The sequence below is a fragment of the Equus quagga genome, chromosome 15, assembly GCF_021613505.1.
Source record: "Equus quagga isolate Etosha38 chromosome 15, UCLA_HA_Equagga_1.0, whole genome shotgun sequence".
Classification (NCBI taxonomy): Eukaryota; Metazoa; Chordata; class Mammalia; order Perissodactyla; family Equidae; genus Equus; species Equus quagga.
In genome coordinates this window covers 91,965,595-91,978,786 of record NC_060281.1, presented here as the reverse complement: position 1 = coordinate 91,978,786, position 13,192 = coordinate 91,965,595, and the positions used below count along the sequence as shown (strand labels likewise).

The 13,192-nt window shown below is 55.9% G+C and overlaps 1 protein-coding gene across 3 annotated transcripts; it reads right to left on the bottom strand.

The window, feature by feature from the left end:
- Positions 1 to 2,968: 2,968 nt before the first annotated feature.
- On the bottom strand, positions 2,969 to 13,189 carry LRRC75B (leucine rich repeat containing 75B). 3 transcript variants are annotated; one of them, XR_006885370.1, is made up of 6 exons: positions 13,013 to 13,189; positions 10,304 to 10,432; positions 8,726 to 8,841; positions 6,466 to 7,239; positions 3,810 to 3,991; positions 2,969 to 3,582 (listed from the first exon to the last, which is right to left on the bottom strand). XR_006885370.1 is itself a non-coding variant. In XM_046640594.1 (4 exons), the coding sequence occupies exons 1-4, from the start codon at positions 13,187 to 13,189 to the stop codon at positions 6,708 to 6,710; spliced, it is 954 nt and encodes a 317-aa protein (XP_046496550.1). In that variant the 3' UTR covers positions 6,456 to 6,707. The 3 variants fall into 3 exon arrangements, 1 of the variants encoding a protein (XP_046496550.1); XR_006885369.1 differs by having other exon boundaries at positions 2,969 to 3,991; XM_046640594.1 differs by lacking the exons at positions 2,969 to 3,582; positions 3,810 to 3,991 and having other exon boundaries at positions 6,456 to 7,239.
- Positions 13,190 to 13,192: the final 3 nt, after the last annotated feature.

Here is a 13,192-nt window from a genome sequence, read left to right as displayed (position 1 = left end):
TTTTGGGATAATGACAATGTTCTGCAATTAGATAGTAATGATGGTTGTACAACATGGAGAATGTACTAAAAAGTACTGAATTGTACACTTTACAATGGTGAATCGTGTATTATGTGAATTTTACCTTAATAAAAAGAGAAGAGTGGGGCTGGCCAGTGGCACAGTGGTTAAGTGCACATGTTCCGCTTCTCAGCGGCCTGGGGTTCGCCAGTTCAGATCCCGGGTGCGGACATGGCACCGCTTGGCAAAAGCCATGCTGTGGTAGGCGTCCCACATATAAAGTAGAGGAAGATGGGCATGGATGTTAGCTCAGGTTTGGTCTTCCACAGCAAAAAGAGGAGGATTGGCAGTAGTTAACTCAGAACCAATCTTCCTCAAAAAAAAAAAAAAAAAAGTTAAGTGAACAAAGGATATAAGTAAATAAGTAATGGATTTATAAATAATTAATTATCCCAAAAGATGGCAGAAAAAGAGGAAAAAGAGAACAAAGAACAGATGAGATAATTAGAAAATAAATAGGAAGATGATAGGCTTAAACCTAACCATATTAATAATCAATTAAGTGTAAATAGTATAAACATGTCAATTAAAAAGCACAATTATCAGATTTGATTTAAAAAAGCAAGACCCAAATATATGCTATTTATAAGAAACACATTTTAAATATAAAAATATAAATAGATTAAAAGTAAAAGGATAGGGGCTGGCCCCATGGCATAGAGGTTGAGTTTGCCCACTCTGCTTCAGTGGCCCGGGGCTTGCAGGTTCAGATTCTGGGTGTGGACATGGCACCACTTATCAAGCCATGCTGTGGCAGGTGTCCCACATATAAAATAGAGGAAGATGGGCATAGATGTTAGCTCAGGGCCAGTCTTCCTCAGGAAAAAGAGGAGGATTGGCAACAGATGTTAGCTCAGGGCTAATCTTCCTCATCAAAAAATAAATAAATAAAGGATGGAAAAAGACAATACCATTGCTAACACTAGTCAAAAGAAGGCTGAAGTAGCTATATTAATATCAGACAAGTAGGTTTCAGAGCAAGGAATATTCAGAGCAGGGATAATGCAGGTCATTTCATAATGATGAAAGGGTGAGTTAATCAAGAAGACGTAACAGTCTTAAACATTTATGTACCTAATAATAAAGCTTCAAAATACATGAAGCAGAAAACGGATAGAACTGCAGCAAGAAATAGACAAATACAATTAGAGTGAGAGATTTCAGTTTCCCTCTCAATAATTAATAGAGCAGGTAGGCAGAAAATCAGCAAAGATCGGTAGACTTGAACACCACCAAAGTCAACCTAACTTTGATTAACACAGGACCACCGCATGATAGCAGAATACACATTCTTTTCAACGGCACACAGAACATTTACCAACATTCAGAAGGCTTCAAGATATATTAACTATGTTGTGTGACCACAGTGAAATTAAATTAGAAATCATTAACAGAAAGATTCTTGGAAAATCTCCAAATAGTTGGAAACAAAATAACACACTTCTAAGTAACCCATGGATCAAAAAAGTAACCAAAAGAGAAATTAGAAAGCATTTTGAGTCAACTTGAAAATGGAAACAACGTATCAGAATTTGTGGGATGCCACTAAAGCAGAACTCAGGGAGGCAATTGATAGCCTACATACCTTTATTAGAAAAAAAGGAAGGTCTTAGATCAATGATCTCAGCTCTATTAATAGACAAAAAGGTTCTTTTAAGATCTAGAAAAATGAGCCAATGAAACCTGAAGTAAGCAGAAGAAAGGAAATAAGGATTAAAGTGGGTATCGATGAAACAGAAAACAACAGAGAATAATCCCTGAAACCAAAAAATAATTCTTTAACAAGATCAATAATATTGATTAACCTCTACCCAGACTGAACAGGAAAGGGAAAAAAAAGAAGACATAATTACCAATCTCAGGAATGAGAGAGGTGACTACTACAGATTCCACAGATATTAAAAGGGAATATATGAACACCTATCTGCCCACAAATTCAACAACTTAGATGAAATGGACACATTTCTTGAAGGACCCAAATTACCAACACTCACTCAAGAAGAAACAGCTAACCTGAATACTTCTATACCTATTAAAGAAATTGAGGGGCCAGCCCAGTGGTGCAGTGGTTAAGTTCGCATGTTCTGTTTCGGTGGCCTGGGGTTTGGCAGTTCAGATCCCCGGTGCAGACCTACGCACCGCTTGTCAAGCCATGCTGTGGTGGCATCCCACATACAAAACAGAGGAGGATTGGCACAGATGTTAGCTCAGGGCCAATATTCCTCAGCAAAAAGAGGAGGATTGGTGGCGGATGTTAGCTTAGGGCTAATCTTCCTCAAAAAAAAAAAAAAAAAGAAAGAAAGAAATTAGAATTGTAGTTGAAAATCTTCCCACAAAGAAAACTTCAGACCCATGTGCCTTCACTGAGGAATTCTACCAGATATTTAAGGAAGAAATAATACAAATTCTACACAGTCTTCCCAAAGATTGAAGAGAAGGGACTACTTCTCAACTCATTCTATGACACCAGCATTATTACCCTGATACCAAAACCAAGGAAAGATATTAAAGAAAAGAATACCGTACTGAGATACCACTACCCAAGAGAAAAGGAAATACAAGTTCGTGCAAAAACTTGTACACAAATATTCGTAGCTGCTTTATTTGTAATAGCTAAAAACTGGAAACAACCCAGTGTCCATCAACAGGTGAATGAATTTTGGTATATCCATCCCAATCGAATGTTACTCAACAATTAAAAGGAACTATTGAGGGGGCAGCCCAGTGGCGCAGTGGTTAAGTTCGTGCACTCTGCTTTGGTGGCATGGGGTTTGCAGGTTCAGATCCCAGGCGCGGACTTAGCACCGCTCGTCAAGCCACGCTATGGCAGCATCCCACATAAAATAGAGGAAGATGGGCACAGATGTTAGCTCAGCCACAATCTTCCTCAAGCAAAAAGAGGAAGATTGGCAACAGATGTTAGCTCAGGGCCAATCTTCCTTACGAAAAAAAAAAAGGAACTATTGATACACGCAACAACATGAGCAAGTCTCAAAATAATTAATGCCGAGTGAAAGAAGTCACATATGAAAAAGTACACCTTGTATGATTCCGTATATCTAAAACTCTAGGAAATGTAAACTAATCTAGAGGGACAGAAAGTAGACCAATGGTTGCTTGGGGACGGGGGTGGGAGGGAGGGATTATCAAGGGTGACAGTATGGGTGTGACAGATGTGCGACCATCTTGATTGCGGTGCTGGTTTCATGGATGTATGCACAAGTCGAAATGTACCGTATTGCACTCCAAGCCGGCAACACTTGGTCTGGCCACTTTGTTCTTTCTCAGTACACAGCAGAGCACAGGTATCTTCTGCGCGTGTCTCCTTTCAATGCTGGCAGCATCCTGGCAAGGTGGCTTTAGGCTTGAGGAGGCTGAGGCTCCACGAGGTGAGGGCACCTGCAGCTGTCCCAGCCACACTGCCAGGGGTGGGTGTGGATCCAGCACCCCTGGGCACGCGGCTGGGCTTCATTCAGTCGGACAAGTACCTCCAAACCCACTCCTCATTAGTCCCTTTCATTCCTGGAAAAGAACAGAGCCCGGATCCTCATGGCTCCCCTCCCCACCCATTTTGCACACAAGAAGACTGAGGCCCAGGGAGGTCCTGACTGGTCTTGCTCCAGGGGCAGCACGGCTGGAAGTCTGCTCCCCGCTGCAGGACGCCCGCCAGCAGAGCCACCGCCGTGCTTCTCCCGCCTCCAATGGCCTCTTGGGCAGGGGCTTGCTCAGGAGTGCTGGTGAACCCTCACCTCTGGGATGGCTGGGGGACGGGTGGCATCACAGCCATTCATGTCACAGATGGAAGCCAGGCCACCTGGCTCACATCCCGGCTCCTCCACTTCCTCACTGTTTGACCTTGGGCAAGCCGCGTGACCTCTCCCTGCCTCAGTTCGCTCACCTCCAAAATGAAGGTTGTAATAGCACCCACCTCCTACAAGTGCAAAAAGAATTAAAGGAGTGTGAAGCCATTGGAACAGTACCTGGCGCAGAGAAGGGCTCTGGACATGCTTGGTAAGTAAATAAATGGCTTCAGCTCTGCTTAGTCCCGGAGGCTTGGGCTCCTGCCCTTCCCACCCAGAGAGCCCTGGGTGGAGGCCCGCCCCACTGATGCTGATGCGCGTCTGTCTTGCACCCCACCACGCAGCAGGCATTTTCCAAACCTTATGTCACCCTCACTCCAGCATGGAGGATAAGGGGAGACTTGTACCTAGTTCGCAAGATGAGGGAACAGGCCCCGAGAGGACCACACTGACAGCGGGTGTTGGAGCCGGGATCAGGCCAAGCCACCTGCCTCCAAGACTGGGCCTGGGTGAGGACCGGCCTGAGCGAGGTCCACCTGCTGCCTCCTGGGGCTGGAGCTGGCCTGGAGGGCACACAAGGCCCTGCTTCCCAGAGTCCCTGCCCGTAAAGTAGCTTCCCTGGTGGTCGTGAGGCCCCAGCCTAAGGGGTGGCACCTGCATGGCAACAAGGCCAACCCTCTTCTCTTGAGCTGTTTCAAGCTCCGGCTTGGCTATTGTGTCGCAAGCCTCCTTCCGAGAGGCGGGGAGATTGAGACCAGCTGCTGCCGTCTTGATTCTCCCAGAGCTCGCCTGGCAACGCTTGCCTCAGGTCCTCACACCATCCTGGTAGGAATCGCTCCGAGCAGGGATTTTCAAGGTTTGTGGGCTGAATTCGGGCCAGTGTGGGTAGGGAGTGAGGAGGGCAGGCGGGCAGGAGCACACAGAGAGCTTGGCATCTCTCCAGCACAGACTGGCAGGAGAACACGGCTGCCTGCCTTATCAGCCTGCCCGGCCCAAGGCCGGCTTCCCCATTCTTCTCTCTGCCCTGGCCCCTTCCACCTCCCACCTCGCTTTGCCTCACTCCAGGGAGCCTCAGCCCCCTGTTCCAGGGTGGAGACCCAAGGAGCCACTTCTGTGGCTCCTGAGCCACTGGGCAGGCCCATGTCTTTAAAACAAGGAGGCCTGGGAGGGGCCACGACCCCGGGATGTAGCATTGAGAGCTGAAAAGGACCATGGACAGCCGGCCCTATTTAACAGAGGGGAGAAAGGAGAGACCCAAGACCAGGAGAGAGGAGGGCCTGGCCAGGTCGCACAGCAAGTAGGGAACAGAGCCGGGCTGAACTGGGTGCTCTTCATACCTTCCCACCGCCTCTGGATACGGTTTCCACCAAAAGCAGCCAGACCAGCAGGGCCTGACCTCGGGGTGGGAAGGCAACCATGGAGGGGGAGCTCCTTTTCCTCACCGCCTCCTGCCTGGTCCTGGGACTGGCACCGCCCCATCCTACCCTTCTTAGCCATCTCGCTTCTGGCCCAAGAGGCTGCTGTGCATCTGGCCAGCCTGGGGATGTGCTGTCATCCATGCTGACTCATGGTCCCCTGTGGGCTATAGCTGTGGGGAAGGTCAGCTGGTAGGTCCAGCTATGTAGGCCCAGGGGCACCCCTGCCTTCTCCTTGGCCCATGGGCTTCCCTCTGCTGCTGGTCTCTCCTCATTGGGCAGGATCCCACTGCCCCCAGACCTGACCTCGTGGCTCTGCACAGTCTTAGGCCACTGGCTTCCCCACTCTGGGCCTCATTTTCCTCCTGGAACATCTCAAAATTCCTTTCTTGTCTCTGCCCTGCCCAACACCTCTCCACACAGGGCTGTGAGGGTGACCAAGGTATTGGGCTTCTGGTCTGGAACCTACCCGTAGTGTGTCTGGGGAGGAAGGGAGATAGCCCCCTGCTGGGCAAGCCTGCGTCCTGGGGCAGCCCTAGGACTGCTCCACCCCAGGGCCCCAGCTGCTGGCTCTCTCCACCTCCAGCAGCTGCATGCTCTCTTGGGGTCCCCCACAAAGGAGGACTGTGCACGTGGCCCCAGGGCCTGGAGGGAACACACAAGCTCTTTGTCTCTGGCCCGATGTGTCTTCTAATCCCACAGAGCTGCGCACTTGCCAGGTACAGGAGGCCTGGGGGGTGGGTACTAGGGGTGGTGGGCAGCGCTAGGCCCTGTGGGAGACAAGACTTCTGTCAGCACAATCTTGTCCTCAGCCCAAGGGGCCCTGTGGAGAAGTCAGCAGCCTAGGCTCAGGTATCAGCTTGCTGTGGGGCTCCATTCTGAGCTTTGCCCCTCTCTGGGCTCTTAACCTGCTTCTCCCCAAGTCCTGCTCAACGTGACAGCCAGGTCCCTGGAGGCCTCCTCTAACTCTCCAGCCCACAGATGGACCCGACCCCCACACCTTGGTCTCCGTGGGGGCCCTGCCCAGGGAGCACCTGGAGGGAAGTCAGGATGAGCTTGGTCCTTCCCTTTGGGGTGGGTGGGGTCCCTGAATCCCCAGCCACCCCTTCTCCCCACCCCAGCAGCATGGCTGGTGCTCAGTGGCCCTGAGGACCACAGTGCAGAAAGGTCGAGGCGGAGGGAAGCATCACCTTTTATTGTGGGGTCTGCACAGTGGGTGCCAGGCCCTTCTTACTGAGAGAAGGCTGAGACTCCCCACCTGGGTTGACCATTTGGCCTCCACTGGGCTCATTCTTCTTCCATCTCCTTAAACCCAGGCTGAGCATTTGCACTGGATCTCTGGGGGCTTGGGGCACCTCCGTGGTCTCCATCACCTTCTATCTCATGTGTTTGGGAGCATCGTCAGGTAGCAGGAGCCAGGGTAGGTGGCGGGTCACCTAGTGCAGCAGGCCTGGGGCTCTGGCCCTGGCCCGGCTGCTGCAGAGCCCCAGGTGGAGGCAACGGTGGCTGCACTGTCCTCAGACTCAAGGTCCTCAGGCTCAAGGACCATGCCCTCATAGATGGTGGGGAGCGAGGTGCGCTGGCTCAGCCGCCGGCGCAGGCCGAGCAGCAGGGGCTGAGGCAGAGAGGCCACATCCACGTTGTTACCCAGGTCTACCCAGGCCAGCGCCGGGAACTTGCTGGTGTCCTTGACCGCCTCAGTGAGCTCGCGGGCGGCAGCCTGTGTCAGCCGGTTGCCGTTGAGCAGGAGCTGGGTGAGGCGGGGCAGCGCCCAGAGGCTGGGCAGCAGCAGGCCCAGCAGCTCGTCACTTAGCTCCGTGAAGCTCAGGTCCAGCACGGCGAGCCCCACGCCCTGGCTGCCCAGGTAGCGCGTTATGTGCTGCACGTCCCGCGCTGACAGCGGGATTCCTGAGAGGTTAACAGTCTCCCCTGCCAGCAGAGTCTTCTGGAGGCTGCTCTTGAGGCTGTGGGAGGGTTGTGGGACTGAGCAAGGGCCCAGAGCCCAGGCGGGTCCCCACTGGCCACGGTGACCCACTGGGGCGAGGCCCAGGCCCCACAGTTGGGCCAAGCTGGGATCAAACTGCCCCTTTCTACATGGGTGGCCAGGGACAATGCTCAGAACTGCTCTGAGCCACAGTTTCCCCTTTGGAGAAAAGGGACCTGGATGTTGTGAGGATTAAATAGAGCTGCAGTGAGGCTCCGTGAGCTGTTATTATAAAAACCCACTGTGCCTGCACCGCCACACCTGTTCCACCTGTCACACTTATTTTTATTGGCACCCCAGTGGGGAGGAATGGTTATCCCTTCTGCAGGGGAGCAAACGGATGCTCAGAGAGGTGACGTGGCTCTTCCATGGTCACAGGCCACTATGAGGGGAGCCAGGTCTCCAAATCAAGGTGCTCTGACTCCTGAGCCCACACGTTTTTTCACATGCCTCCCCTAAGGTCGACCCTTTGGGGCTGAGGACAGATTTCCTATGAGGGTATCAGGCTGGTCCCCCTGCCCTTGGGGGCTAGAGAGGGGACAGGCCCAGGGTAGCAAGAGGGGAGGTGTGGGGGGTGTGGGTGGGGACCTGCCCTGGGGGAGGGCTCTCTGTGTCTAAGCTGGAAGGGACGTTTAGAGACTGAGGAGGGTCCCCTGCTGCCCCCAGAACCCTTCTCTAGGTCTCTCCTGTCATTTGCACACAGCCCACTAGGCAGATAGGCCTGACTGGGGGCTAAGAGTGGCGGGATCCCCTCCGGGGCCCCCACCTGCCATGGCAGGAAACAACCCCATGGGCTCCAGGCTGAGTGTGGGCCACCAGGCCAGAGGGGGACAGGGGTGGTGGAGCAAGCAGGGGAGAGCGCTGGGGCTGTGGTCTGGCCTTGGGGCCTAGGCGCCTGTAGCCAGTTCCTGAGCTGAGTCTGTGGCCACGAGACTGTGACGGAGTGACTAAGAGGGGGACCTCATGGCAGAGGGAGCTATCAGGCTGGCCCCAGAGGCCTCGGCTTTGGACAGCCTGGCAAAGAATTCCCAAAGGGCTGTGGGATAATCAGGGCAGGTGTGGCCTTGCGCAAGCTACTTTGCCTCTCCCAGCCTCAGTTTTCTTCCCTGTAAAATGGGAATCATGACCCAGAATCTGCCTCCCTCACAGCCTGTATGAGATTCAGCTGACTCCTGCTGAGGTCACCTTGGGGCCTGTGACAGGCCAGGGATTGAGGGGCGAGTGAATGGCAGGTGGCGGATCATACGGAGAGTGCAGCCTGGCTTGGGGAGCATCTGCTGCCACCAGCCAGACTGACTTCCAGGGTTGGGGCCATGATGCAGATGAGGGTAAGGGGCCCACAGTGTGGGATTTCAGGCACCGGCCTCTTGCTGAGAGAAGCCTGGGTTCTCCCCTGGGGCCAGCCCTGCCTCTCCCTGTCAGCCTGGGACAGGCCATGAGGTGGGGCTGTGGCTGGCAACCCTTACCAGCTCTGGGTCTTCCTCCGGGGCAGGTTGGACCCTTGCTGCCGCTTGGAGTGAGGGGTGAGGTGGTAGATGAGCTGCCGGCAGATCTTGTCCGAGGACTTCCAGAGCTCATAGTCCTGTGGGGGGCAGCGTTGTTAGGGCGAGGCCGAGCCCCTCCCGCCCACCTCTGGGCCTTGGGGACCCAAGCGTGTGCGTGCACACAGTCGTTCATCACGGATCACTGAGCTGCCCACTGGCCTTTCCCTCCCACCCCCACCCCCCACCCCGGCTGTGGCCTGGCACAGAGCCAGGGGAGGCTGCCCGCTGGGAGCTGGACAGGCTGGTCCCAAGCCCACAGTGCCCGGCAGGAGGAAGCCCAGGGACAATGGGCCCTTGTTCCCTGTCCTCAGGCCCAGAGCCAGTGTCTCAGGCTATCAGCCGACTCCCTGCCCACCCTCAGCATCCCCTGGGGACTCGCCACAGGGGGAGGCAGGACCAGGCACACTGATACCACCCCCAGGGAATAGGAACCAGCCAGGTCAGCATGCTCTTCTTCCTCTCACTCTCCGAGCTAGACTGCGCCTGTCTAGCTGGGGCCTGGGTCTGGGCTGCCGGGGCTGGGAGGGTTACCGTTTACAGCACTGCCACCTGGCTCTCTCCTCGTCCTAAGTGGGCCCTTGTAGAGGCCCAGCTCGGGTGGAATACAGGGTGCCCTGCTTTCTGCAAAGCTGGCCCTGAGCACGCTCCACTACCCGGCACATTCTTTTCTCCAGTCCCTCTGGAGACAGCGTGTACGTACAGTGGCAGCAAGCCCTGGCGGTCACTATAAAGTCTCTAGGCTAGCCTCAGAATCCTCGTGACAACTGCATATGGACATGGGAGTTCAGAGCCATCAGGGCCCCTAGTGGGCACCCTTGTTTCATGCGGGGACTCACTGTGATGAAGGGATGGGAGCTGGTGGCTGGCCACAGGCTGTGTTGGAGCACGGCACCTTCAATGCTCATGGCAGGTGCCCACGGAGCGGGACAGGGGGTGTGGGGATGGGGGTAGGGGTGTTCTGGGCAGACACAGTGGCATGGGGGTAGTGGAGGCTGCAGGTGGCAGACGCCAACATGAGGAGGGACTTGCTTGTGGCTCGAGCTGCTAAGGGAACCAGAGAGCACTTGTCCCCAAAGGTATTCATACAGGATGGGACATGTGGATAGGGGTTCCAACCTAGAGTGACTCTCTTCTGGCTCTGGAACTCAGAGGCGGGGAGTTAGGTTCCATTAGCAGATGTGTCAGAATATTCTGTATCCAGAGGGTCCCCATACAACTTCCTGCCTGTGTCCTGGAGCCTGGCGCACATGCTGCCACTCAGGAAATGGGTCTCCCCAGCACACGACTTTTCAAGGTTGAGAAGCACAGTTCACATGTGCTCCAGCTGCTGGCTAGCCTAATACACTGAGATTGGCATCAGGTCCCAGAGAGGGGCAGTAACCTGCCTAAAGCCACACAGCAAGCCAGATGAAGACCCAGGCTCCTAGCGTCCAGCCCTGAGCTGTCCTGGCCCCTGTCAACCACACTGCCCAGCCTGGAGCCCGTGCCTACCGGCCTCACCGTTTTGGGGCACTGCAGGTCCCGGGCCAGGTTCACAAGCAGGTCATGGGAGATGGGGTCCACCAGATTGAGGAAGGCCACGTTCCTGTAGAGGATGTCAGTGAGGAGGGTCCCCTCAAGGCCCAGGTCCTGAGTGATGAGGAGAACTGAGTGAGCCAGGGGCCAGGACATCCCTTCTCCAGGCCCCGTCCCAGCCAGCCAGAGCCCCTCACATCCGTCCCCCTCTCTTCGTTTCCCTTCCTGAGCCTTGCTGGAGTCTCCCCACAGGCAGCGATGGGCCGGCTGTCCGGGGGCAGGTGGATCCTTTAGATCAGGAGAGGGTTGGTGCATCAGGGGCCTCAGGGAGGCAGTAAGTGGGTCCTGAACCCTTAGGCTGGTTCCCTGGAGGTGAAATGTCCTGCTGTGACACCTTGCCTCCTCTGGGCTTGGGCTTGTCCAGGGGACTGTTTAGGGGCTCCTCTGATGACTCCCAAAGGCCGCTGTCCTCCAGCATTCCCTCTGGGTCCTTTGCCTCTATCCTCCTATTCCCGAGCTTTCTCCAGCTGTGGCCTCCACCTGTTTGCCAACAGGTCCAGACCCTTTCTGTAGGGGTGAGCCTCTCTCTCAGCTCGGATGTCCCAAAGGCAGCTCAGACAGGGCATGTTCATCTCCTGCCCTGAAGCTGTCCTCATCTCCTGTGCCACCATCCCCATCTTCCCAGGCACTTGGGCCAGCGCCCAGGAATCACCCCACACTCTCCCCTCTCCCTCTCTGCCCCGCTCTCCCTCCCCACTGCTCAAGAAGATTCAGGCCTCATTCCCACAGGCTCCTCCTGGGGCTCCTGGCCTCCCGACACCCCCAGTCCACCCTCGGGCTGCCAGAGCTGGCTCTATGACACACACACACCTGAGCTCGACCCTTAACCCTTCAGTGGGAACCAAATGCTCTCGAAGCTGTGTGATATTAGAGACTCACGCACAGTCTGCAGTCTCAGAGCACCTCAAAGCCTGTCATTCACGGCCCCACCCACCAGCCTCCTTGTCCTGCTTCCAAGTCTCCCACCCTTTGCGGAGACCCCACTGTCGGGCCCCTGGCTGCCCTGGCCTTCCTGCCCTCACTCCTTGGTCTCCTCCTCCTCCTGTCACTCCCATGGGCTGGTGTGGTGCTGAACACCCTTTCAGAGGGTCTGTTTAGAGGATATACTGACAAGCTGATGGGGTAGGCACAGCTGGGACGGGCCTCCAGACCCCATGTGGGCACTTCCCAAGCCAGAGAGTGACACGCTTCCTGTATAAGCCCACGGCACAGGAAGACAGGCCAGGTGATGGAATGCCCAAAGGTCATAAATGCAGAGTCCCTGTGGCTTAAGGGGCAGGACAGGCCCCTTACTGGGCCTCAAGTCCCAACCTCTGGTACCCGAGGGGGCAACCCAGCTGGTTTCCCAGCTAAAATGCCCAGCCGCTGCCTTAGGCTCCAGACGCCATCCCAGACAGAGATCTATGCCTCTGGATAGTCTCTGGCTGATTCGGTGCTGCTGTGCTGTTTGCATTTTAAACACCATTCAAGTCGCAGATGCCAGCTAGGGAGGACCCAGAAGGGAGGGGTGACTGGTGAGCCTGGGCTGACCCAGACAGGGCCCCAGACTGCAGCCTGCCTTCTGCTGGTCTGGACAGCTCCTCTTAAAGGGCCAGCTCCACCATTCCAGCCTGCTGGGCCCAGAGAAAGAAAACCCAGTGCGGCAGGAGGAGAGGGGCTGAGAGGCTGGAGGTTGGGCTCTGGCCTTGGCTGGCTCCCAATTTGCTCTGGGCTAGTGGTCCTGGGCTCACTACTTCTTTCTAAGCCTCAGTTTCCCCATCTCTAATCATCCACCTGCAGGCCAAAGACCTACCCGGCTTATTTCGGTTTACAGGATGGGGCAGGTTGTGGTGGCAGCTGCTGCAGGGGGTGGAGACGTGGGCAGAGAGGGAAGTGGCCTGCCCAGTGGTGATGCTGGGACCAGAACCCATGTCTCCTAGGGCAACCCAAGGCTCAGGATCTGGGACTCAGGTACCTGGTGTGTGTGGGACCAGAGCCCCTGCCCATCCAGATGTGGTGTTGTGATGGACAGATGCCAGGTGTGGGTACTCAATGGGCATGGTGAGCTGCCTGTGAGGAGGATGCGTGCTGCGTGCTGTGGCTCTGTCTGGCCCTCCATGGTGTCATGGTGAGGTTGCACCTGCTGACCATCTGGGCTGTGGCTTCCCTGGGTCCTCTCTCCAGGGTCCAGTGTAGTGCCTCCCTTCATCCTGGAGGGTGGGGGAGCTTGCCCTCTTGCCATTGCCGCTCAGTGCAAGATCACTCGCCCCCCAGTTGCCATTCCTTCCAGGCCCCGTGAATCTAGGCTTACCTCCATGGTTGGGGCACCCTCAAACACACACAACTAACCTCAAACCCCAGAGACGCGGACACAGTCACCGGCCCCCGCTCCTCCACACTCACAGTCCCCCCACTCTAGCCGATTACCCTCCCTCACTCCCCCTCGCTCGGACCAGATATCCACCCTCTGCAGACAGTCGGACCATCCCCTCGGAACCTGCCCGGCCCGCGCGCCCGTCCGCCGCTGGCCCTGACTTGCGTGCCCGAGGCCAGCTCAGTATCGCCTCCCGGCCCCTTCCAGGCCCGCAGCCCGCAGCCCGCAGCCCCGGCCCCTCCCCGGCCTCCAGCCCCGGGCCGGCCCGCTCCGTCTCTCGCCTGGCGCAGGAGGCGCAGCAGCTGCCGGGCGCGCTCGGGCCGCCGCTCGCGGAGTGTGGACTGGATCTCGCGGAGCCAGCGCACCCGGCGCTCATAGGGCGCGGGCCCGCACCCCGCCGCCGCCCGGGCCTCGGAGCCCGCCTCGGGTCCGGCCCGCCGGCCCAGCCGCGCCCCCATGGC